This window comes from Heloderma suspectum, chromosome 1, assembly GCF_057233095.1.
Source record: "Heloderma suspectum isolate Gila_16-S chromosome 1, 16-S_ref, whole genome shotgun sequence".
Taxonomy (NCBI): Eukaryota; Metazoa; Chordata; class Lepidosauria; order Squamata; family Helodermatidae; genus Heloderma; species Heloderma suspectum.
The window spans coordinates 295,233,336-295,261,204 of record NC_139458.1 but is presented as its reverse complement, the minus strand read 5'-3'; the positions used below and the strand labels follow the sequence as shown (position 1 = coordinate 295,261,204).

At 44.6% G+C, this 27,869-nt stretch overlaps 1 protein-coding gene across 2 annotated transcripts in view; it reads right to left on the bottom strand.

Annotated features, from left to right (window-relative positions):
* ADGRB3 (adhesion G protein-coupled receptor B3) overlaps positions 1-27,869 on the bottom strand; it is a 703,006-nt gene that overhangs the window by 409,719 nt on the left and 265,418 nt on the right. For both annotated transcript variants that reach the window (XM_084826875.1, XM_084826876.1), the window contains 3 exons: positions 21,636-21,800; positions 15,091-15,255; positions 12,464-12,628 (listed from right to left, as the gene is read on the bottom strand). In XM_084826875.1, the coding sequence (XP_084683001.1) occupies positions 12,464-12,628; positions 15,091-15,255; positions 21,636-21,800 (495 nt within the window). The remainder of the gene's footprint in view (positions 1-12,463; positions 12,629-15,090; positions 15,256-21,635; positions 21,801-27,869) is intronic.

The window sequence follows — 27,869 nt, the reverse complement described above, 5'->3', positions numbered from 1 at the left end:
GTGTAAGACCTATGGTGGTGACAAGTGAGCGCCTCAACAGATGACAAAAACATTCCTGCAGATGTTTCAGTGATGCTGATGTGAAGCGCATAAAATAGGTTGCTAAATATGCTTCAGCATCAGCTCAGTCAAATCATAAGTCAAGAAAGCTGACAGTGCCAGAAGAGCAAGAATATATCTTAATGGCAAGCATTTAAGCAAGGGAGTACTTTTCACTTCATCCTAACTGCTATAGAAAAAAATGTTCTGAAGTATTGGGGGAAAGATCTGTATTTTCAGTAGGATGTCAGGCTTGGTGCTTTCTCTTAAACTGACATTACAGTATGAGTGTGACTGTGGATAGTTCCTTAAATGTTAAGGATTGTTTTAACCTGAATGAACTAATTTGGAACTAATCTTTGTATGGTATCGATACATATTGCATTTTTCTTTTTAAGCCATACCTTAGGAATGAATATGTGCACAGGGCTTGTGAGCATAATCAGGCCTCAGGCTTAAAGGGTGAAGTTGCGCATTGCAGAGAAGTAACGTTATTCATGATTAGGAATATAGAAAGCTCCTTACACTAATTCAAGCTATTTGTCCATCTATTGTCTACCGTCACCAGTGGAGGCTCTGTCTCCAGGGTCTTTCCCAGCAGCGTTCTTTGAATTGGACCTGCCAGGTGTTGAACCTGGGAACTCCTACATGCAAAGCATAGCTCTACAACTAAGCTATGTTCTTGATAGAGCACATTGCAGTATCTACTCTCTCTTAGCCACAGTAATATCCCATTTGAAAGAAGAGGGGAAAATATCCCACGAGATTCTCCTCCATATTGTAGGAGAGCTTGCGGAAAACATAGTACTTCTTTTTTTAATGCATTGCTTACTGTACCCGGCTGGTAGGGCCATAATCAGAAATGTGATCCAGGATATCATGAGGTCTGCATCAGGCGTCTGCATCTGGGCCATATCCACTGATTGAGGTAGACTCTAGAACTGCCTATGTGCAACAACATGAACACTGTAACTACTGGTACAGCTGTAGGTATAGACTGGATATATTATATTGTGGCTGGGTTTGTACTCACATATTTGGCAGAGCTGCATGCAGCAGCCAAAGGCATACACATGTCATCTCGTTTAGTTGATAAGATATTGGAATAAAATACTTTTTCAGTGTTGCATACACATAAGACGCACAAGGAAGAAAAAGAAATAGGCTGAAAAATATACATCATTTTATTTACGTAATTTATATACAAAGCACAAGCAATAACAAAACAAGAGTATTAAAAATCTAAGAATTCATCAAATTCAACCAACAGCAAGATAAAACATACCAAAGACGATTCAACAAATAATGCAAATGTCTCATCAGAAGGACCCAAGGGCCTGGGAGAAGAGGTGCATCTTAAGCAACCAACCAAACAGGGTTACTGAAGAGACCTGCTGCACCTCCACAGACCATTATTCCCATACCAAGGGGGCCACAATTCAGAAGGCCCTTGCTCAGATCACTACTCCCCAGACATTGTCCATAGGCAGGGCCCCATCCAAAGATCTCAAAGCCTGGGCTGGTAGCCTACTGGGAAAGTCACTCCAACAAGTACTTGGGCCCTGAGCCATTTAGGGTCTTATAAGTCAATTGCAGCCACGTCAGCCTCCAGTGACAAAGCTAGATCCAGGGGTTTCCCTAAGCTACGCTCCTGCTCCTTCACGGGGCCACAACCCCATTCAGAACAGGCCATCTCCCTCCTTTCTGGATCTGGGAAATGCCCACCAACAGTACCTCCTCAGGTCTCAGTCTATTGGCCCTTATCCAGCCTGTTAACTGCCTCCAGATACTAGTCCAGCCCCAGCTCTGTCTCACCTGATTCACACATAAATATTAAAAATCACATTTAAATACAGTATTAAAAACAATTCCAACTACACTAACAATGCAAAACAAATCAAGGAACAGTAAAATGGAACAGCATATGATTAATTGAAATGAATTGCAAGCCAGAGAAAACCTGGGTGAACAAGTGTGTTTTCAGGAGGTGTTTGAGACATACCACATTTTCTGCCTCCCAAACTGCATGGGGGAGGGTTTTCCAGCAGGTGGGTGCCACCATTGAGAAGGCTCACCACCTCTGAGAAATTATGTGGTGAGATTCTGTTGGTCATGAAATGACCACCAAGGCTTCCTCTGAAGATCTTAAAGGTCTGCTGGGTATATATAGGGGAAATGGTCTGCTAGATATCCTGGTCCCAAGCTGTTTAAGGATTTGTGCATGAACAACAGGACCTTGAACGTGACTCAGTAGATAGTAGGCAGCCAATGAAATTCTTTTAATACAGGTCTTATGTGAGCATAGCTGGGTGACCCACTGAGCACCCTAGCTGCTGCATTGTGCACTAGCTGTAGCTTCCAAACCAGGTACAAGGGCAGCTCCACATAGAACACATTACAGTAGTCTAATCATGAGGTTACAAGTGTGTGATCACTGTGCCTAGGCTTTCCCTATCCAGGGATGGGAGTAGTCGGTGCACCAGCTAATGTTGGTAATGGGCGCTCTGGGCCACTGAGGTCACTTGGGCCTCCAATGACAAAAATGGGCACAATAGCACCCCAAACTACCATGACAATGGAGTGATTTACACACACACCGAATATCCAGACCACCTCCCTCACACCCCGAGGTAAAGGCCAGATCAAGGGTATGCCCTGCCCTATGTGCCCTATGTGTTGGGCCAATGACAAACTGAGACAGCCCCATGGTTGTCATGGAGGACATGAAGTCCTGAGCTGGGCCTGTTAAGGCAGCCTCAGCATGGATGTTGAATTCCCCCAGGAGCAGAGTTCTAGGGTTCTCCAACACCACATCCGAGACTGCCTCAGCCAGGTTGGTCAGGGAGGCCTTTGGGCAGCAGTGTGGGCTGTACACCAATAGCATCCCCTATCTGTCTCTTTGACCCAATACAAGGTATAGGGCCTCATAGCCTGTCCCAGGGTGGAAGGGTTTCCCGGTGACTGAGATCATGCTTTTATGGATCACAGTGACTCCCCCCCACCTGGCCAGCCCTTCAGCCTGGGCTGCTGCAGCACTGAGTAACCAAGTAGGCAAAGCTGGGTCATGTCTACACTAGTCAGCATACGCGCCCAGGTCTTGGTGATGAATACCAGGTCAGCTCCCTCATCTACGATCATATCATGGATGAGTGAGATCTTGTTACGAACTGTATTTCTGCTTGAGGTGCCCAAATAACTTGGCTGGTTTTGTGTACTATGTACCTTAACTTCGGGGTGGAGGGGGGGGGCAGGTGCACCATTTGCTGCTCCACCTCAGGCAGCATAATGTCTTGGGCTGATCCTGGATGAGGATACATTGTAAGTAATCCTGAGCTTTTTTGATAGGACAAGGAATGAATCAAAATACATCTATCTGTTGAACTCAGTCTACCCAAGCCTTTATGTTTCAAAGCCATTTGGCTTTATGGTGTTCATCATCTCTATGAACAAATCTGTCCCGCTAATTTTATTTTACTGTTTTGCAAAACAGTGTAAAAGACAGTGCTAACTTACAGTATCTCTCATCCAAATTTCAGATTTACTGTCATTGTTAATGTACTGTTAATGCATAAGGATTTTTCTCTTATAGAGTATGCTGATGACACCCAGCTCTATTTCTCTGTGACATCTGATTAAGTGTGGCTGTGCAAGTTCTAGATCAGTGCCTGAATGCACTTGTGGGCTGGATGATGGCCAGTAAATGGAGGCTGAATCCTGACAAGACGGAGACTCTCTGGGTAGGTGGTTCCTGTGCCTGGGAATTAGGTGGGTTACCTGTTCTGGACAGGTTCGTAGTTTGGGGGTACTTCTCAAACCATCTTTGTCAGTGGAGGTTCAGGTGGACTTGTTCAGATGGTGTGCCTTTTACCAGCTTCAGGTGGTACACCAGCTATGGACATTCCTGGATAGTGATAGTCTAGCCAGAGTGATCCATTCACTGGTAACCTCAATTGGATTACCGCAATGCACTCTATGTGGGACTTGCCTTGAGACTGGTCTGGAAACTGCAATTAGGGGAGAATTGGGGGGTTAGGCTTGTGAGTGGGAAAGCCTACTGCAAGCATGTTACACCTTTGCTCAGAGAACTGAATTGGCTGCCAATATGTTAACAGGTCAGGTTCAAGGTGATGTTATTGACATATAACTGATCCGTACACTATGCTGAGCATCCAAGGCCCTCCTCCGGGTGCCTCATCTGAGGGAAACTCAGAGGGTGGCAACAAGAGAAAAGGCCTTCTTGGAGGTGGCCCCAATTATGGAATTATCTCCTTGATGAGGCCTGCCTGGCACCAACTTCGTCATCTTTTCGGCACCAGGTTAAAACTGCCCTCTTCTCTCAGGCATTTGGCAGTATACAATGAGTTTTAAATTAGGTCTTGGGACTGCCTTTGGCTGATGGTTTAACAAATTGTTTTAGATATATGCTGTCTGTGTTATCTGTTTATGTGGTTTTATGTAAATGCTTTCTTTTTGTACTTTGTATAATGTATTTTAATGGTTTTTAATTTTTGTGGACCACCCAGAGAGCTTCAGCTATGGGGTGGTATACAAATACAATAAATGAAAGAATGAAATGAATATAAGGCCTTAAACAATTTGGGACCAGGTTATCTGAGGGAACACCACCTCCTATATCAACCTGCCCATTCATGGAGATCTACAGATCAGGGCCTCCTGGTTGATCCTTTACCTGCACAGGTACATCTGATGGCAACCAGAAGGTGGGCCTTTTCTATGCAGCACCCTGCCTTTGGAATTCTCCCCCTGCCCCCAGTGCAACAGGGCACCAACCCTGATAGTGTTTCAGCGCTTGTTAAGAACTTACCTGCTTAACCAGGCCTCTGCTGGCTTTTAATACTTGGCTTGGTAGTTTCTGTTTGTTTGTTTTGTTTTTATTTTGGCTTGTATTTATCATGTTTTAATTAATTTTGTGCACCACCCTGTGATTCTGTACTGAAGGGCGGTATATAAAAATATTAAATAAATAGGTAAACCAATGTATTGGCTGCCTCTCCTGTGGTGAATTCTCTTAACCTAAATATGAGGGTTCACCACCAGTTTTGTTGAAGTATGGCTATGACTTCATTGGGAGTTAACACCAAAGCTACTTTGTCATCACTTACATTAACTAAATAGTCAAGAAATATTTACATATTATGGGGTGGTTGTTTTTTCTAGCTGAAAAGAAGCTCCATTCCTGCTTTGATAAATTTGTTTTTAATCAAAATTAAGTAAAGCATGAATATGTTTTTAAATATCGTATGTGTGTGTATGTCTATAATTTCAGCTTCTCCAGAAAATATCAGCAAATTTAAACGACATTACTACATATATTGTAAAAAGAGAGGGTTTTTATTCTGAAAACAAAATTATGGTGCCTTCATTTTGGGTGGAAAAAAGAAATAAAGCAAAATGTTAACATGATGGGCTGTGATTTGTGTTATCATTATATTTTACTACTTCTAGAGCATTTCGAAATTGTTTGCAAATCTTATCCTTGCAACAGACAGACCTACCCAGTTTCACCTTTGCACACAGAAGGAACTGTTTGCTTCTGATAAACAATTCCATCAAATTAATTCAAGCAATTGTTCAGCTGCATCCAGAGCTCAGCAGACACACTGGTCTATTACAAATTTCTCCATTCTGTTCAAGTAAAGGGTATGCTCTGGGCATGTGGGGATTCATGATCAAAGCTGTCCCTGACTGACAATGGAATGGGAGAGCCTTTTCGCATGCCAGTGTTTCATGTTCTCATCCAAGCTGTTGTGGTTGAAAGGAGCCTCTAAATCAGGGCCACTGAGTCTTAGAATGTGTTCCCCTATATATTACAATGGTATATATGTTGGTTATATATGGTTATATATGTTGTGGTTATATATGTTGCTTGCCTTATGTACAGTACTCATAATTTGTACTGATAAAAATTTAACCAAATATTATTATGATTTCTAAAATTCCATGGAAGCCCAAATTTAGGTGTATGTTAATAATAAAACACAAAGATCACAATCCAAAAAATTGCATTTATGGGGCAGACTTCCATAGCTGGATCTTTGTTTTATGTTGAGATTAAATGTTGCTTGTCTCTGTGGCTGCAGCACCAGTATCATACAAGATGATCTGAGAAGGTTGTTTTTACTGGACTGTTGAGCTAGAGTTTATATAAAAATAAATAAATGAGATTACCAGGGCATGTGCTATACAGTTCTAAATGCATGTATTGCTTTAGTTCCAGGGGCAATGAAACACTGAAAGGGCCTTCCTACCCAAAATGTAAACTGTTGGTTTTCACTAGTAGAGAGCAGAATTAAGGCAACTGACTAATAGGCTACATACTGTATATGGTGTTGTGATATATGACATACATTTGAAGAAATGTAAATGAGATAGTTAAGAACAAGGAAAAAGTGTTCTCGTAGCTGGTTTTTCAGGAATGTGGTTAAATCACCAATGTGAGACAATATTTCATGATTATATATTCCACCTTCAATGTTCTTTAGAAGAATGGGTATAAGTGTTAGAATAATTATAATAGATAGATAGATGATAGATGATAGATAGATAGATAGATAGATAGATAGATAGATAGATAGATAGATAGATAATAAACGATTTTTAAACAGCTTTAAGAGTACAATCCTATAGTGGAGATTCAATGGCGATAGGATTTGACGGAAGCCCCACTATGCCAGATATGGTACTGCCATGAAAGATACATTGTCACAACACTCCAAATGAACCAGGGGAAATATGAAGCTGGCAGAAATATGCCAGCAGAATGGCCAAAACAGGCTGGAGCTGTGGGCAGCACATGGGCGGAACCCACTTATGCCATGTACTCTGTTAATCCACAGCCATATCTCTGCCAGCAGCACATTTTTACACTGGTGCAAAGAATTTCGCTCCCACTGACTTCAAGGGGAGGGGAAAAAATTGAATCAAGACCCTTTGTGTTGATGGTTGCCCCACCCATGTCACCACGACAGAGCACAGGATATGGCGTAACTCGGCACTCAATCATAGCACGCCACTGCCAGTGTATAAACCCCACAGTGGGAGACCATAGCTCAGGTGATAGGGGACGTGGCATGAGGCTATATCCATCTGGCCCTGTGTTGTATATAGCTCACAAGGGACAACTTTGGTGAGGGGGACTATACAGAAAGGGCACTTTTCACAGAAAGGGGTACTTTGCAAGAGACAGCCTGTCCCCAGAACACAGATAGGAGCTTGAGCGTATTGCTAACACTTCTCTGCCTAGAACCTTAGAGGTATCTTGCATTTGGACCCCAGATACAAACACTCCACTCCAACAACTGGGGGTGCCAGGACAGAGCTTGCCACATAGGTAAGCAAGGGATGGGGGAGGGGACACATGCCCCAAAGTAGAACTGCTGTGACTGTCTCCCATGCCCACCACTCCATCCCCTTTGCTGTATGTTAATACTGTGTCTTGTCTGAACTGTATCGCTCAAACACAGTTCCATCCCAAAAGCAGGGAGCAGTGTCTCCCATGCAGAGCAAGCATCCTCACCCCCTATGCAGCTAAGCAATCTCTTGGCCAAAGCCAGGCACTCTGCTCCATCCATTGCCAATGCTGGCCAAACACTCGTGAGCACTTTTGCCTTGCAGAATCACTGCCCGGGTGCACGGAATAGAACAAACTGTCACTGCACACAGAGAGTCCCACTGCAACTCCCATGGAGTAAGGGCAACATGGATTCACAATCACTGCAGGCTACCCCTCCCCACCGATCGCAGGCAGGCTGAGGCATGAGCACTGGCTGAGCATTCAGGCTGCTCCACTCCCTCTTGCCTCTCAGACCCTCAGAAAGCATGGCTGGCCTTGGTGTGTGTCACTGGGTGGCTCCCAGCATCAACTGCTACTCCTCTGCCAGCAGTCCTTCCAAGATGGCTCCAGCCAGCTCAAGTAGCAATGCTGGGGAGGCAGGCTATGGACTCTTCACAGTTGCCGACTACTAGCAGCAAAGAAGATGACGAGAGTGGGGTGAAGGTGATGGTGGGTCGCCTCAGGCAGCAGCAGCGCAGCAAGTGACAATGCTCTCCTGTTGCAGCAGGAGGAATAAGAGGAGAGAAGGCGTGAGTGGGCACCTGGCCTGGGCACAGCTGCATGACCCATCCCAGTGGGCCTGCCCCTGCTATGCTTTCCCACCCCCACGCCTGCCCCTGCGTGCTGCTTGTTTCAGAACATGGACCTCCCCACCCACTCCCAGAGCATGAAGTCATAGGAGTCAGGCTGGGCGCTCTGTGGCATTCCCAATGCTCACACTCCTGGAGAAAGGCCAATTGCTCAGCCTTCTGCCAGTAGCATAGCTAGGCCACAGAGTGCTCATGGCCCCGCTGGGCCATTCTGGCGTGGACCTCCTTCCAGTGTGGAGCTCCCTCAGCACTGGTAGGTGTGGGCATCCCCACCTGCCCACTCACCTTGGTCCAGCAACCTGATGCCCACCGCCACTCCCTCTGCCATCCCCTGGCTACTGCATGCTTACCTTCAGTCCCTGGAGAGGTTTCTGGTGGCAGATTTCTGGACCGCGATGTCATGTGGATCTTGGCCATGGTGTTGGCTCCTCCTCAGCGACCAGTGGAACTTGGGAGCATCCAATCCCAGATATTCCCAGCCAGTATCAGTGTGGGGGTGAGGGTGAGGAGGGGTTCCCCTGGGGCTACTTGAGCCAGTGCCCCTGCAAGCATGTGTGCCTTCATTCACATGATTCCAGAACTGTACTGGCCATCTACCTCTCAGTTAACGATGGCTACTAGGAAAGAAATTCCCTCTGTAGATTTGAACCAGTGACCTCCTGAGCATGTTTCTGCCTGAATGCACTGCTGCTGGGGTATATGTCATTCTTCCATAGGGGACAAGGGAGGTAAAATGTGTTGCCCATGATGGGATTTGAACTAGCAACCTCCTGAGTGTATTTGTGGCTGCTTTAACCAGAAGGCGTCTCAGGGCTTCCTTGGCTGTGACTGTGGCTGCTGCCTCATTCCCCATGTTTCTTGTATGTTGGGGGCATAGCAATGTGACAGACACAACTGCAGGATGGTCTGTGCGGATTGGTTATCTGTATGGCATGAGGGCATTTCTGACACAGTCCCTGATTGGTGGGCTGTGCTGGTGTTTCCAGGGACACTGAGGCATGTCTGCTGTTTTTACATCGTGTTTGTATTTTCTGGTGTTGTGCTTTTCCCCCTCCCCTCCCAGGCTTAGCATATATTGGAATATTTTGTGGCCATTCCTCCAGCACTACAGTGATATACCTTTGGTACCAGTGCAACATGTGGTCCCAAAGATTGCTCTCCTAATCAGCGTGAAAATCCTCATCTATAATGTATATGTAAACATGTAGGCCAGTCTGAATCACCTCTTAAATTGCTCCACTTTTCCACAGTAAGGAGCTCAAGACACTGATGTCATATGTCAGTATATTCCAATTCCCATAATCTAGACTGAATCAAGGCCAAAGACAAAATCAGACATCACCAACTACTATCTTCCATATATACCACTAGTAAATCTGTTTGTAAAATATTTTATTAACAGCAGGTGGCAACCTTGGAAAACTGGATTTGTTAGAAATATTTACTAGCTGTGAGAAATATTTTCTGCGTTGACACTGGTTCATCCAAATGTCTTCTTGTTGAAAGGGTTCACCATAATCCTATACTTTATTGAACAGTACCCATTTCTTTTCATTTAAAGTCACTGTTTCTTCATAACCACCGCAGAGCATTTGCTATGATGGTTCAAACAATGTGCAGCATGTTAAAACAATTCACTAAGAGGGAATATTCATCTTCAGTACCATTGATTTCCTGCTTGAAATAATCTGGCTGTGACTGGATAACAGTAAAGAACATGTGTGCCTGTGATGGCCACTTAGAGATGGCCACTTAGAGAATTGAGGGTTCTAGCCAACTGGTGTCCTTCTGCTGATGGAAGACTCTTTGATCCAGCAGAAACTTCCAGCAGAATGGGGACAAAAGTGATTTTCGCTGAATCCTCTCCCACTGCACCCCTCCTTCCGCAGCTTTTCCCACACTGTTCTGAAGTATCCCCCAACTTTCAGAGCAGATTTTGGGGAGGGATGGGGAGGCTGCAGGTGGAGGGGGAAATAACCAAAAATGGGTCTCCTTCGTCCTTCCCCATTCCACTTACAGATGCCTCTCCTTGATCAAAGAGCTTTCGGTCTGCAGAGGGACACCAATAAGGTACAGTCGTTTGTAAAGTGTAGAGGGCCTATAGCCCTACCTTTACTTCCCCTGCCCTAAGTGGCCTGCCAATTGGCTGTAATGCTTCAGGTGATACATGGCTCACAATCCTCCTTCTCCCCTGGACTGGCAAGTGGGACACCAAATGGTACAATTTGGGGCAGGGGGCTAACTTTGGTACTAGGGCCTCTCCAATTGCTGATCCCTTCTGTACAGCTTTTGAATAACTGTTCTGTGGAACTCTTTTCTCTCTGGTAGTGACTTGTGATAGGAGAATATTATGTACAAATGGATATGTAGCTGGGATTGAAAGAGCTGCTTTGGCCTACCCAGGCCAAATACTAGGAATTCTCTGTAATCCACTGCCTGGTTATGTGCCCATAAACGTGTATCAAAAAGAAGGAACAGAGAAACAGAGTTCTGTTTCTCAGCAGGGCTATGGGGATCCCTCCACACACAGAGGTCCTATGCTTGCATTGGGAAGGATAAGCCCAAATGAAATTAGCCTACATGATAAATTTTGGAGAAGGGAACAGGAAATATTGAAATACAAAGACCTTGGGCCAAAGCTATCCAACTATCCAGGAATGATAACAATTCTGCTTTAGTAACTTGTTTTTAAAAATCATGTTTTTATCATTCATATTTTGCTGGCTGCTTTATTTTATTTCAGCAGTATATATAATTATGGAAAATAAAACGATATACGATATAAGAAGGGGAAAATTAGAAAGCATAACTTTGATGGTGGTGGGCCAAAGTACCTAAGAATTAAATGAATGAATTCCTAATTTGCTATTTCCAGGGACAGAAAGAACAATATTCATCAATTAATTTTGCACAGTTATTATTTCAGATGATTTAGCTTAAATTTGTCCTTGCTATGTTTGCCAATAAAAACATTCCATAATTACCTCTGAGCACAAATTGGCCAAAGTTAAGCAGATTTAAGTAACTGCAACTGAAGATTTAAGCACCTATTTCAGTTCTATTGGAATCAATGTGACGGGCAGAGCAATCCTATGGCAGAGGAAGAGGAGGAATCAAGGCAGAGGATCTGCCTTTTCCTTTGCAGAATGGAAGTTCAAAGTGGGGGGGGGCAGATTTCCCCCTCTTTATTTATGGATTCACAGGCTCTCCCTACTGTGCCCATGGAATGCCTCCTTTTCATGCTCTCTGATGTTGGAGAAGCACCGGCTGTCAAACCTTTCTGCCTGCAGGCTCATGGAGGAGGCTTGCAGGTGGACCTCTCTCTCTCCCCTCAGAGGAGGAGATCTGAAAAATCCTATGACTCCTGGGATGCCCTCCCAGGGACCATCGAATTGCAGCCTTAAAAGAGCTTTGGCTGGATAGTGGTCTTACTTTTTTTAAAAAATGGATTTCTTGCATAGTTTTCATTGTATATTTTACAGGCAAGGAACCAAAGCCCAGTGGCAATGCTTGAAACAGTCCCAGTTTCAATCCCTGCCATCCGCAGGCAAAAGGTTCAGGTAGCAGGTGACTGGAACAAGTTTTCTGCCCAATACCTGGAGAGACGCTGCCAGTAAGAGTAGACAATGCTGTACAAGATGATCCTGGTATAAGACAGCTTCCTACGCTCTATGGATGTTCAAAACCTGCAGAATGTTTAGCATTCACATGTAAATGCTCACAATCCCAGAAGAACATCATGAATAGCCCCAAATAGTTGTACATTTCATCACTTTCAGACAATCACATTCAGGTGACTGTCAAACATTCACAACTGGATCTCTGGGTTTTGAGACATCCACAAAATTCCTCCAGGATTGGCAATATTCCAGTGTGACTGTCAACTTCCACCACATTTTGGGCATTCACTGTAACATAACCCTGCAATTCCGACAAGGTGCTGCCTCTTACAGCCCAATAGGAGAATACCCATTCATTTCATATCACCTGAACTTCAACTATTTTAACTTAACTTGGCTATGGATCAAGCTGTCTTTGGAGCATTAGAATGAAATGTTGTATCAAGCTGAACAGAATTCATGAATTAATGTGATATATCCAATAATGTCGGATTGGCTTTTATATTGTTGTTTGTTTGTTTGTTTCTGACAGATTCTATATAACCATTCTATTATTCCTAAATGTGAATCCTAAAAGTGGTTGGGTTCATCTCGAAACCCACAATGCACTGTATACTCTAAACATAATACCTGCTTCTTACCTGGGCATCGCTGTTCACTACACCGTCTAACTTCCTCTCCAGCTCCTTCACATTGTTGCCCAGTCATAGCTGCTCCTTGACATATCCTTATTCTTTTCTCCCAGCCTCCATCACATGACTTGGAACACCCACTCCAGTGGCCCCAGTGATTCCATTGACCATTAGCTGCTTGGAAGAATATATTAATCAGAGAGGGTACCAACAAACTGCACAATACCAACAAATGTTCAAAAAGAACAATTTCAAAGTGGCAGAGCTATGTAAATAAAGAGTATGGGCAGGGACATGATCCAGCCACCATTAATCACACATAACTCCCATTGAATGCAACGGGAGAGAGTTAAGCATGAGCTTAAACCTACCATTGAAATAAATGGGAATTCAATATGCTTAACTTTGTCTATATTGTGTACTATATCTGTTAACATAAAAGAATATGTAATCAAGCTGCTGTTACTGGAGAAGTAAGGCTGCAATTCTATACACACTTACTTGGGAGTAAATCCCACTCAACACAATAAAACTTACTTCTAAGTAGACATGCATAGGATTGTACTGTAAGTATATTTAGATGGCAACCACATTTTCACAGGCTGCAAGGTATAAAAACATAATATTTTAAATAGCTGTCACAAGTTATTTTCATTTAAACTGCTATTCTAACATTTGAGTATATTGTTTGTACTGTTTTCTTTTCTTTGTATTCATCACTGTATGTTTCATTCATTTATAATATTATTGGTTTACAATGTAATACTATGTGAGTGGACTTCCACTCACTCAATGGGATGTTCCCTCCCTCTTCTCCCCCCTACAGGGCACTCATTGATTCTGCCCCAGTGAATCTCCCAACCCTCCAGAGCAGATCTGGGCTGTAATGGGGAGGGGGGATCTGTTCCATCAGCAGCAGGGCTGGTCTAAGATAATTTGCTGCCTGAGGTGAAGGACAAGATGAAGCCCCCTCCCCATTCCATGTGCAGAAGCTGACTGGACTGGCAGTTCAACCTTACTTCAACACTTGCAATGGGGTAGCATCCTCCACCCCACCTGAGGCAACAGCTCTGTCCTCCCTCAGAGGGGAACAGCTGAAGTGTTCATGACAAATAACCAGGAGGCTGCTACTGCTGACCCTGGGCAACTGCCGCCTGAGGCAGTCGCCTTGCCCTGCCTAATGGTAGGGCCGGCCCTGGTCAGCGGAGTCTGTTCTGCTGGTGGATGGACATATAATCCTATGTTATTTATATTTTCATGGAAGGTTAAAGGTGCCTCTTTGCATGATTAAAAGTGCCCTTTTGAGTTCATTCCCCTGCTGTGAAAGTTCCTTTAAAAAGGCACTGACCCATCTCACCTCTGACAGCAAGGGGACCTGAAGAAACATCCAGGCAGGTTGTTCAGCATCCAGGCAGGCTCATGTGGCAGCAAGCAGTCCTTGAGGTACACTGATCTTAAGCTATATAGGGCTTTAGAGGCTAAGAAGACCTGAACTTTGAACTATGCCCAGAAACAGACCAGGAGCCAGTGCAACTGCTTTAACTCTGGTGAGGTATGGTACAAACACCCAGTCCCAGTCAGTAGTCTAAGTTTAGTATTTTGCATCAACTGAAGTTTCTGAACAGTTTTCAAAGGCAGCCCCGTGATTACAACACATTACAGAAATCCTAATTATGTGTTACCAGAACATGGATGAGTGCGGCCAGGATGTCTCCATTCACACAAGGAGTCCCAGCTGGTGCAGATTTTGCATGCTTACAATGAAATCAACGGAACTTAAAACATTCATCCACAGTATTTCACCCCCAAAGTTTTAGGATGGCTCCACATGTTTACATATGGGGTGACCTAAAGAAGAATAAAGGACTGATTCCTTTAGCAGGGAGAGCTCATGTCAATTTACCACATATAAACAAGCTCATGTAGCAAAGTGTGTTAGAAAGAGCATTATAGTTGGAGCAGGGAGACCTGGGTTCAAATCCTCACTTGGCCATGAAGCTCACTAGGTGAGTTTGGACACATCACTATCTCTCAGCCTGAAGTACCTCACAGGGTTGTTGTGGGGATAAAATTTAGAACTGGGGTGGGTAGGGAAGGTAACATTGTACGCAACATTGGGCTCCTTAGAGGAAACAAATATCTTAAAGGATGATGAAGGGTGCAATCCTATGGGGATAGGCAGCCACCTCCGAACTCAGAGGCGACCACCTATCCAATGCAGGGCAGGAGAAGCATGGAGGGGATCATTCCCTCCGCGCTTCTCCTGCCCTGCATTTGTGGCTAGTCTGCCAATTTTGGCTGTCTAGCTGCGGGAAGGCAGAGCGGGGGAGGAGGCTGCCAGATGACACATAGGATGTGTTGGAATGCCCCAATTTACCTGCTCTGCGCTCCTCTTCTGAGCACGGGGCTGTTCCACGCTGCCTGTGAGGCAGCACGGAAGGGGGTGGGGAAGGTCAGTTCCCAGAAAACCACGTATCATATGGCTGTCTAGCCGCTGACTAGCAGCCATAGGATTACTCCCCCCCTGGAGTATTCATCCTATTGCATCCTATTTCAGTGCAATCTCTTTATTGCACTGAAATCTCTCCCCCTGCCCCATAACAACACATTTTTCTCCTGGAGAGAGTCTTATGTACCTGTACATTCGGGGTTGTAACACTCTCTGCTTTCAGCCCATGGGCCTCTGCACTCGGAGCCTCCATGAGCAGCTGCCGTGCACTGCCGACTCCTCTGCTGTGTGCCATTGGAACAGGTCACCGAGCACTGACTCCAAGCACTCCACTCTTGCCACTGTCCGTCAACTATTGTGATACACACAAAATAGAAATAAAGTCCCTGTTAACTTCCTAGCTAGACCCACGACAGTTTCTTGTTTTTTTTAAACAGAGGATGATTGATTTTATGCTGACAAACAAAGCTTAAATTGAAAATAACTGTATTGTTTGTACATCATAATTATATATTTATTGTTTGTTTTACTGTATTTTTATATTTTTTTAATGCTCACTGCCCAGAGAACCCCTGATATAGGGTAGCATACAAATACAGTAAAATACAATTGTTCAAGGCAGTAATTGCAGCAAAATATTGGCGCACACTATCTTCTGGGAGTATTGACGGGCTGCCAAAGGGACCAATGAGCTTCCCTCCCTCCCCACTTCCAGAACACACATAGCTTGCATGCCTACTATTATGCAGAAAGTCTAGGCAGGAGTAACACATGACCCAGGCGCTGGAGAGGAGAGGGTTGAATACACTGATTTTCCCTTCTTTATATTGCATGCAGTTAAGGTGAGGGTGCAAGAAGGGTCACTGAGTTCTATCTGGGAAAAGCTGAGTTGGAAAAAGTGCAGAAAAGGGCAACTAAAATAGGGATGTACGAATCCTTTACCTGGCTCTGCGCTGGGGCATCTGCGGTGGGGGGGAGGCGCTCTGTCCCTCCACCTGGAACCCTCCCTGGCTGGCTCCGCTCTGCAGCAGCTCCATGGAGCCGCTGGCCGGGGCCGGCCGGAGCCGGAGTTCTGGCCACGGCCGGGCTGCTGCGGTTGCAAATGGCAGCCGTCGTAGTGGCCACCATTTGCGCCTTTGCAAGCAGCCGTGATAGGCTACGTAAGTATTTACGTAGCCTATCGCGGCAAAGAGCAGGGACGCAAATGGCAGCTGCTATGCCATTTGCGCCCCTGCTTTTTGCCGTGATAGGCTATGTAAATATTTACGTAGCCTATCACAGTAAAGGCAGCAACGCAAATGTAGGCCACTACTCCATTTGTGTGGCTGCCTTTACCGTGATAGGCTACGTAAATACTGACATAGCCTATCATGGCAAAGAGCAGGGGCGCAAATGGCATAGCAGCTGCCATTTGCGTCCCTGCTCTTTGCCGTGATAGGCTACGTAAGTACTTACATAGCCTATCATGGCTGCAAAAACGCAAATGGCAGCCGCAGCAGCCCAGCCATGGCCAGGAGACCAGCCGGAGCTGCCGCTGCCGCCGGAGCCGCCGCCGGAGCCGCCGCCGGAGCCGCTGCCGGAGCCACTGCCGCATCCGCCCAGGTAAGTTCTGTCCCAGGGTGATTCCGCAGGGGGGCGGGAGGCCATTCTGCCATGGATTCCAGGGGGCGGGATTCTTTGGAATCCGTGGCGGAATTCTCTGACATCCCTAAACTAAAATGATCAAAGGGCTGGTAGCATCTCCCTTGTGAGGGAAGGTTACAACAGCTGGGATTGTTTAGCTTGGAAAAGAGGAGGATAAGGAGAGACATGATAGAGATGTACAAAATTATGCATGGAGTGGAGAATATGGAAAGGGAGACATTTTTCTCCCTCTCTCAAAATACTAGAACCCAGGGTCATCCCATGAAGCTGATTGGTGGGAGATTCAGGACAGATAAAAGGAAGCACTTCTTCACACAGCACATAGTTAAACTGTGGAATTTGCTACCACAGGATGTAGTGATGGCCACCGATTTGGATGGCTTTAGGGGGTTAGATAAATTCCTGGAGGAGAAGGCTATCAACGGCTACTTGTCCTGATGGCTATGTGCTACCTCCAATACCAGAGGCAATATGCCTATGTACACCAGTTGCTGGGGAACATGGGCAGGAGGGTGCTGTTGCACTCATGTCCTGCTTGTGGGTTTCCCATCAACAGCTGGTTGTCCACTGTGTGAACAGAATGCTGGACTAGATGGACCCTGGGTCTGATCCAGCATGGTTCTTATGTTCTTATCTTGATTCTCTCGAGTGTGGCAGCACCCATGTCAGAATAAGCCGTAATTCTACACAATCAAATTGGATGTGTAGGAGAAAATTACACTTTAGTTCTAGGGCACCTAGCTCGAAGTAAGTTCCAGAGGAACTGAAGGGAAGTTAGTTTTGAGCAAACATGCATCGAATTGGATGTATGACTGTGGGTTCTTTCTTGTTTTCCCCCTGTTAATTTATCTTATCAGCATGGATCCTCCACTTAAAGATGATCCATTTCACTGCTGCATTAATAGCATTCACACACATACTGGGGAAAAGTCTGCTTCATTTCTTTTTATCTTACAAAATTCCCTGATCATATTTATTAGTGATGATGAAACCCATCACCTAGGAAATCTAAGTCCTGATCCTGCAGTGGATGCATGCAAAACGGGTAGAGTTGCCAGCCACCTCCTGCCCTTGGATGCCACCATGTGATGCTCTTGGTAGGAGTGTGGAGTCTCCTTCCCTTAGGCACTGTCAGCGGTGATGTCCCAGCCTACCTCACCAGCCATGTGTCCCACTACAGCAGGTACTTTAAAAATAAACCGGATTCTCTAAGCACAGGACTTGTGGCATGATTTGCCTACTCGTACCAATATGGTAGCCACAAGTGGCACAGTTAGCAGGATGACTCACAGGCTTGAATATGAGACAAAATCATGCTGGCCCTACATCACTGCTTGATCCTCAGCTCGGTATACTAGAGGCAGAACTACGTCAAGGTACAGGAGGCTGCCTACGTGCTGTAGCACAGAGTGGCACTATTTCACACCTAGGACCTGATCTATGGTCGACTTGCCAAAATAGGTCACCCGCCCACCACTGACTTGCAGCATCTTGCTTAGAGATCCCACTGCTGAGACTAGTGCCTGATGTCAGCCCTTTTACATGCTGATGCAGCGTGATACATGCACGGCCCTGGCAGAGTTGGCAGTTATGCTGAAGCACAGAAACCTCAGGGTCCTGGAAGCGGTCCCAGAGCCTATCCATCTCAATAGCTATGCCTTGGGGGGGTTTTTTGTTTTTTTTTAAGGGGGTGTGCTATGGCATTTCAGGATAGATGAATGACTTATTTGAATTGGTCAAGTGTAAGACACTGCTTTGAGTGCAACCCTGCAAAGCAAGGTTGATGTAGCATTAGCCTGTATTCTTACAAATGTAGTAGATACGTTGCACTGAAATTGATAGAACTTACTTCCATGTAATATGTTTAACTCTACATCCCAAATCACATTTATGACAGACTAAGCCACATTAACCATAGTGGCACTTGCTTCTAAGTAAGCATGCATAGGATTGTGTTGCACAATTCATTTGCCAGGTATAACATTGGTGGTGGTGTTTTTTTCATTTACAAAGTGGGGACATGTGTGTGTGGGGGGAGAATGTTAAATGCATCTGATAGTGAAGAGAACACTAGATAAGCATTTCAGGAGAATGCAATAAACGAGTCATAAAGAGTCATGGCAACAATAAAAAAATTCTGCATTTACACCAAGATCAACAGCAACTACCTTTTGCCCATATAGTATAGTACATTATTCATTTATTCTAATAATTTAGGAGACATACAAAATGGGCAGCTGAAGTTTGGATAAATGGAAAGCCTATTTACATGCATGTATGCTGACAAGAGGATTGTGGGAGACACATAACAATCACACAATTACATGATATCTGCCTGTCTCCTGTTATCATCTTTGGAATTGTCCTTTAATTTTAAAGCAACAGGAAATTGACAGCATGTACCAACACCTATATATTTGAATGAGGGTATATACTTTTCATCAGACATTCTCATGAAGTCTCAAAACATAGCTGTCTGCAGAAGATTATGAAGGACTGTATCATCTTGATTGAGTATAAAACTGGAAAAGCCTGTTAAAATATGGATACCCACTAAATCTGCTTTTATTGAGGCCTTATACAAAGGTGAAGTCTTACAGAAGCTGAATTTCATTTCTCCCAGTTCAAATACATTGCAGTAGGATATTACAAGGAACATGACAGACCAAATAATGATCAGAGAGTGTGATGTGTTTATGAAATGTGATTATGTATTGTGAAATTCATTGACATGAATGGTTAGTGGGTTACCTAACATTTCCTAGCTACTGTTGTCCTTGGACTGCACTGTGGTTTTGACACTTGATTTGTGCCTCCTCCTCCTGTACTTGCTAAATGGCTCTGGTGGTACTCTGTCATTTAATCATGGAGATTGTTACTGCAATATTTAAGTATACCTCAAACCACATTGTGATTAGCAGCATAAGTGTAAATATCTCCTTTTTTTCTTTTCTTTTTTTCCTTTTACTAGCTATTAGTAGAAAAATCATTGGAGTAATAATACATGGATGTTGAATCTTCTCTTTGGTACTCTGCCAATTGAAGCAACACAGACTGTACTACTACTATCAAGGAATTCACTTAGGGCACAATTCTATCAAGATAGGCAGCTGCCTCCGAACTCAGAGGCGACCGCCTATCCAAAGCAAGTCAGGAGAGGCATGGGGGAGGGGGATCGTTCCCTCCATGCCTTTCCTGCCCTGCTATTTTCCGCTAGACAGCCATTATCAGCTGTCTAGTCATGGGGGGGCCGACCGGGAGAGGAGGCTGCTGTACGACCCATTGGATGTGTCATACATGCAGCTCTGCTTTCCCTGCCCTGGAATGCCCCCAGCCCTGCCCCTTTTCAGTCGCTCCGTGCTCCTCTTCCAAGCGCAGAGGACAGGGCTTCTCCGGTCTGCCTCTGACTGGGTTGGTTCCTGGAAAAGAGCATATCCTATGGCCCTCTAGACAGTGTCTAGTGGCCATAGGATTGCTCCCTGAAAGGATTACATAGTTATCTCTTGGGCATCATATTGGAAGTCCAGAGTCAAGAGCAGAACTGCTTCCACCCCAGTAACCATGCTTTGTACCCAAACATACTGAATGCTTAATATAAATGGACTAACTTATACATGTTTGGATAATATTGATATTAAAATTATCTTTGGATAATATTGGACAAAATCTGAAAGGAAAAACATTTTATATGCACCATATACCATGATTTGCAAAAGTCTGAGTAATGCTAATGGAACTATGTTTTTGTTCAAGATCTACCTACCCACTGCCTTCTTCTGTCACATAATTGTAAACACCCATAACTCCTTAACCTCTATACATCTATACACCTAGAGAGCAGAAGGGGGTCCTTTGATATCTGCCTATTCCCCCAGTGCAAGAGAGTGCAAGAGGCTGCAGTAAGAAGGAAGTGTGAAAGTCACATTGCATGAGCAGAACTCAGCTCTTGATTCTCTGAGTCTTACACAGGGTTCCTGGGTCACCATTTGGCAATCAGTTGCACCTACATCCAGTGTACACATTATACATTTTATCTTTAGTGGCTAGGGTTTGAAGAGCAGCTTTATGTAAATATATGGGCATACTTGCTTTTGATTTTTTCCCCCTTTGAACAGCAGACCCCTGTCCTGTGTCATTTTCAAAAACTGCTTTAGAACGTCCCCTTCCTTTCAAAAAGTCTTGCCATGTGGACTTTTTTTGGGAAGGGCCTGCTCTTTGAGAAACACAAGCTTTAAGACCCCTTTCAGTTCACAGAATTTTGTGGATCCCCCCTCTTTAACTCTAGTTTAATGGATAAGATGCTATTGATAAGATGGATAAGATGCCAATAGCATACCAGACCTAGTGATGGGGTGAGAATTCAAGCAGGAGAGTTTGACTATGCAAGAATTCCTGCTCGAATTGTTGTAAGCAGAGGGAGGCAGGCACAGCTCATCTCAGATCCATCCCTTGATTCTGCTGCACATCTAGCCCTTTGCCAGCTACTAGACCCTCCCCAATGCCTTGACCCCCCCCCCAGATTGGAAAAGCGGGAGGGGGAGCAATAAGCTGTAGGCTCCAATGAAGAACATGGGAGGGGTCCTGGTGATTTGGCTGTCTGGCAGCAGCAAGCGACACACAGGGTGCTTTTTTTCCGTAGGGGAATCATGGGCTGGACTACAAGCCCATGATTCCTCAAAAGATAGCAACACTCTGGGGCCCTCCCATCCTTCTGGGAGTCCTCTACCAGCAGCTACCCGTTACATCTTTCTCAAGGTGGGGGTTTTATCTATCTTGGGGGAAGGAGACTGTGTAGCTGCTGGCAAAAGGCTGGCATTTGTGCCCTTTGAGCATCTGGTTGAATGCTCAGGGTGACCCCTCAAGGATTTCCAAGCATTCGCTTTTAACGTCTGAGAGGCATAAATGGTTTTTAGGGCAAGGCTACTCAGCCATTTCTAACCAGCCCTATTAGTGTCTCCACAACACTACAGTAATACATCTTGCTTGCAGATTTTAGGCTGAAGCTGCACAAAACCACAAAGGAACTACACTGAACAAACAAACAAACCTTGTAAGTATCAAACATTATCACATTCTATATATGCTCACCAGGGCAAAGAGCAATATTGCAAGGCTTATGCTGTGTTTCAGGTCCATCACATGATCTTCCCCCATACTGGGGAGGTATACATGATCTTGTTCTAGTTCTTTGGCCTCGACCACATGTGAATGAGCACAAACTCCAAGGTGACCATTCCTCCCAAACTCCATGTACTGTAATAAAGCAAAGAGACTTTAACAAGAAAAGAACATGAGTAACCAGATGAGTTTAAAACAAACATAGTAAGATGGTAAGAGAAATTACTTGGCCAGCATCAGAGAAAAGAAAAGGGTGGTGGTGGGGGGGAAACAGCATTTCCATCATTCACAAATATCAATTAATGCATATTTAGAGTGCTGTAGAATTTGGTAGACTGATGTTATTTCAAACACTGATCACCAATCCAGGCTTATGACTGCAGTCTTACATACATAAAATAAAATAAAAAAGCAAATGCAATCAACGGGACTTACAGATTATAGATATGGACAGAAACACAGCCAGTGAACCCAGTCCAGAGATCTATGTGTGCTCTGAAGCACATATGTAGCTCTCGTGTGTGCAATATGCTCCAGTCATTCCAAGGAAGAGAGAGCAGATCAACATGCACAAAGGAAATGTGGACAATAAATCTGTGTCTTTCACTGAAATGAATGGGACTCCATTATTGTCAGAGAGCTCCAGGGCTGCTTTGGAACTTCCTGGACGTGATATGGATCGCTGGAGCAGGGTATATATGTTCTTCAAACAAACAAAATGGTAACAAAGGCTATTTTAATGTGGTCCCAAATATGTTGGGCTACATCAACCCGCTATTTTGAAGCCAATTTCAAGTCACATGTATTAGTAACTATGTGACAAATACACAACAAATTGGTTATCATCAGGTGGATGAATGGGCCTGAGCTAGTGAGCCAGATGCATCAACTGCCCAATATCTCTTACAGATTGTTTAGCATACACATTATGGGATTTATCTTGGAGTTACTGATCTCGGTCCAGTTTTGACTCTGAAAATTGGGGGATGGGGATGATTCAAGAAAGCATACAGCAATGGCACTCTTATGCAAGGTTTTTATAAGAGTTCAAAGCATGTCACTTTGGCATGGTCTGACCGACTTCAAATACAGTTTCCCTTTACTGCACATCCTAAACCTCAAAATGCAGCCCCACTGTTCTTTTCAGTCTTCCCCAAGCTGGTGCCCTCCAGATATTTTGGACTTCAACTCCCACCAGGCCCAGCCAGCATAGCCAGGGTCAGAGATTATGAAAGCTATAGTCCAAAATATCTGGTGGGGAACCAGTGTGGGAAAGGCTGATCCTTTGAATCATGACTAATGTCTACACTAATAACTTTAAAGAAAAAGCTAGCAAACACTCCATGAATGTCTTTCTCCCCCCACTCCCTCTCAATCCATAACTATTAATATCACCAACTAAAAGGGGCATGTTCTAAATACACTGGGCTAAATCCAAGGTTATGTGAGCAGACTGTCACTCATGCAAGGGGAGTTTCCTTTCCCCTCCTCCCCTCTACAGCCCCTCTGCATGACACAAATCTGTTGGAAGATCCCCCAACCTGCTGGAGCAGATTTGTGTGTGTGCGTGTGTGTGTGTGTGTGTGTGCGCGCGCATGTACAGGGGGCTGCAGAGGGGAGGGGAAATTCAATCCAGCACCAGTGTTCATTCTGCTGGCGGAAGGACCCCATTGGATACAACCCCTTATGCACAATGGCAATGGCACATTATAAGCAAAACTCTGTCGAAGCCTGAAATGAGAAGGGTAAATTCCTTTATAAATTCTTTTATATTCAGTAAGATATAAATTAAATCCTCTGAGCTTTGTTTATAGTCTCTCTGTTTTATAGACTCTGTTTATAGTTGAGGTAGAGACCAAAGCATATAGGCCTGATAATTAACAATCCTTACCTAGCAAAATCTGGGCAAAAAGATAATGTGTTATTGGGTTGATGAACGTTGCACTCTGCATTGGCACATTACAGCCAAAATGTGTAAGAGAGGTGGACCAGAGGTGAGGCATGTGTCTGTTCTTCCACTGCACATTGATTCTTCACTCTTTTTTATGACATGTAAGTAGGGCTGAGGTAACTGCAGCCATGAAAATGAACAAAAAAGCACCATGGAGTGGGAGATCCTGGTCTTGCTTCCTCTGAATGGTGCTTAGAAGAAGTGGTATTCATACCACCTGATATGCTATCAGTTATCACTGGTTGTAAAGCAATAGCTTACAGTATCGTCCTACGGAGGTGTTTCTCTATGCCCATCTCAAATGTCTGTTTAATAAATGCCATAGACCAAGGGTAGGTAATGTGGTGCCTGTGGGCACCAATATGCCCCTGAACACCTTTCTTGGCACCCACCAAGGTGCTCTATTGCTGCAATTTGCATGATGGATACATGGGGTGCTTGTGTGTGTGTGTGTGTGTGTGTGTGTGAGAGAGAGAGAGAGAGAGAGAGAGAGAAGGGGGAGGGGAGAGAGAGAGAGGCTGCATCTATAGCTGCTGATCTAGACTAAGAGAGAAAAAGAAATGTGGGGAATGAGTCACTTGACAAAGGACAGGGTAGCGGAGAAAAAGTCTTTGCCTTATGTGAAATTGTTTCTGTTGGTGCTGAAAACTGTGGGTTCAAAGGAGTTGTTTAGTGTATTGGGACTCAGACCCCATCTCTGTCTTGTGTTCAATCTTTTGGCCAGGTTACTTGTCCTTTGTGACTAGTCATGCTTCCCATGACAGCTATTTTGTGGTGGTGTCCAGGAGAGAAACTGCCAAATATTGCCCACAGCCCGAAAAGGTTGCTACCCCTGCCCTAGACAAACTCTTCCTTCTCTTGTACTAATACATTGGTTCTACCCATAGTTAATTTCATTGGCTCTGGAGAAGAGAAGCAACTGATTTTTTGATCTGTTAAGAGTAATTAAGTCAATGGGGTCTGAATGTCATTGAGGTTTCTGTCTATAGGTGCTGCTGAAGTGAATGAAGATAAGGTATTTTTGAAGACTATGGAATCCAGAAATCCTGAGGAAGGGCAGTAGAAAATCTTTCTGACAAGAAGCCAATGCATATTTATTATTTATCTTGTCTTTTCCTCAATGACATGATCAGACTCTTTGGTTGTCACTTATTGACTTAGCTACTCAGTGGCGAAAATTATTTCCATTATTATGCCTTGAACTACATGAAACTTTTGAATCCTGTACAAAATATGTCGATATTTGTCTTAAGGACTAGAAGCAATAGGTGGAAATTGCAGGGAAGCAGATTCTGGCTTAACATTAGGAGAAATTTCCTAACACTGACAGCTGTTCAGCAGTGGAACAGATAGCCTTGTGAGGTGGTGGGTTCTCCTTCACTAGACGTATTTCTGCAGAGGTTGGATGGTCAGCTGTCAGGGATGCTGTGGCTGCACCCTGCAGTGCAGAGCCTGCATTGAGTAGGGGGTTTGACTAGATGATCTCCATGGTCCCTTCCAACTCTATGATTCTATGATTCTAAGTGTCTGGTTCTAAGAAGTTTTGCACCAGCTCTGTCACAAACATGATGCTTCATGACTGAAAGCAGTGGTGCACCCTTTTCTACTCAATGTAGGCACAGAGGGTGGCCCAACCCTGCTCTGCAGTCACATGGGAGGTGTTCAGTTGCAGCAAGGTGTGTGTATTCTTTTGACAAAATGAGATCCAAATTCTATGCAAAGAAAATACAAATGCTCTGTTAAAAGTATGTTCTACAAATGGGGAAAGTGGTATAAAGTTCATGCCATTAATTCTGACTTGACCATCTTGAATATTTTAGTAATTACCAGAGTATCAGGACAGGGACAAGGATATAAAGTAAGGGAACAGGGACTAAAAAGCAATTAGGATATCTGTCTATCTAGGAAAATGCACCAGGAATAAAAACTGCACTTGTAATTATTGCGAAGCCCAACACTTCCTCTTTTGGGGGGAACCCTGAGTGGATAATTGCTCGCTTGCTGTATCTATCTATCTATCTATCTATCTATCTATCTATCTATCTATCTATCTATCTATCTATCCAAAGTTTCTTCCACAAATATCAACACTAAAAATGAATGTCTTAGGATTCTATTTTGTTGTTCTTGTGCATCAGTTTTTTGATTCAGTGATAACTGGTGCAAGTGCAGATATATGGACCTCATCCTTACATAATAGCATCAGCTATGGAAACTCATCCTCATGAAAGCTAATTTCTGACTTCAGTTATATATCCCATTTTAACTAGTGTCTTGCAGTTCAGTTTAGGAATTTATGCTTAGCTGCAAGCATGACGTCCTTCGGAGACAACAGTTCATCAATCAGGAGCCAGCTTCCAGAGCACAGCACAGGGGCCCTTCCTCTCCCCTTTCTCCACCCACTTAACCACAGTTAACAGCTCCATCAGGACCCGAGCCCAACATTACACAGCAGGTCAGGTCCTTGGTGAATGCCTTCCCTAGTTACCATTAATGGTGGCTAAGGTCAGTGCTGACATTTCTCTTAACCATGGTTAAGTGAGAGGCAGAAATGTGCCCTATGAGTTGGGGGGGGGCAGTGAGAGAAGGGACACATGTTCCCAAGTCAGGCTCTCCATTTCTTCACCATGGTTAGGAAGGAGTCGATCTGCACCAGCCCTAACTGTTTCCATATGCAAATGTTGCCATTCTCATAAGCAGGGCAGGAGCTGAACAGGAGGAGTGGGAGATAAGCATCTGGGTTTCTTCTGACTTCTTCCTAAAGCAAGAAATGCCAGCAGACGTCTTTGTGATATCACCAGTGGCCCCATTAGGCAATATTATACACTATTACTTTTAGAGTGCAATTCTATACACACTATTACTTTTAGAGTGCAATTCTATAAACATTTACTTGTGATTCCATGCAGAAGTGATTACTTCTGAGTAGACACAATAGGACTGCACTGTTAATGTGGAAGTATGTAACTACTTGCCATCAAATATCTCTTGGTGTGCAATCCTATGTATGTTTAGACAGAAAAACATCCTACAACTCCCATCCTACAATTTCCCAGCCAAGATTGCACCCTTAATGTATCAATATCCAGGTGGATGTGTGTGGGGGTGGGGGTTGGGGGGCAGAATAGTACTAAGAGAAAAAACAACACGGAGGTGCTATTTATCAGGTGTCCTGAGAACTCAATTATGGGATGGTGTATAAATACTTAAATAACAGCAACAACAACAACAACATCAACAATAATAATGTCCCACCCCCACCCCCCAAAGAGGGACATTTTTCCCTATACTCTGCCCAATTTTTAGGGATGTACGAAAGTCACTTACCTTTTCGAAGGGTGACATTCACGGTGGGGGGGAGGTGCTCCATCCCTCCCCCCGAAATTCTCTCCAGCCGGCTCCGCTCCGTGGAGATTCCGCAGAGCCGCTGGCCAGGGCCGCCTGCAGCCGGACATCCGGCCGCTGGGCAGCCTGCAGGGACGCAAATGGCGGCGGCCATAGCCGCCGCCATTTGCGTTCGCTGTTGTTGTTGTTTTTTCCGTGATAGGCTATGTAAATATTTACGTAGCCTATCACGGCAAAAAAAAGGGAATGCAAATGGTGGTGGCTACGGCGGCCGCCATTTGCGTTCCCTTTTTTTTTGCCGTAATAGGCTACGTAAATACTTACACAGCCTATCACAGCTTCCACAGTGACGCAAATGTCGTCCCTGCATTAGCCGTGATAGGCTACGTATTTACGTAGTCTATCACGGCTATATGGAAGAAGCGAATGGCGGCCGCAGACACGGCCACCATTTGCAGTGCAGCGCGGACGGCAGCAGGTAGGTGCTCCATTCCGGGCCCATTTCGCGGGGGGGGGGGGGCTTCGTTCCGCCACAGATTTCGGGGGGCCGAATGCACTGGCATTCGGCCTCACTGAGATCCGTGGCGGAATTCTCCGCCATGCCTACCAATTTTCTGCTCTCATGGTGTTGAGAGCATGTGGTGAAGGCATCACACAACCAGCTCACCACTACAAGTCAGAGCTGGGCTGGCATGGGCTAACATTTTCTCTTGGTGACTACTTTGCCCAGAGTGGTATTGTGAACAGAACCTTTGGCAAAGCTTTGTTTACATTACCAAGGTTGCCCAAAGTTGCTTCAGAGGAAGTAGATTCAAAGTTTATTTATTTATTTATTTCTATACCGCCCAATAGCCGAAGCTCTCTGGGCGGTTCACAAAAACTTTTAGAGTTGTCATCCTCAACCTTAT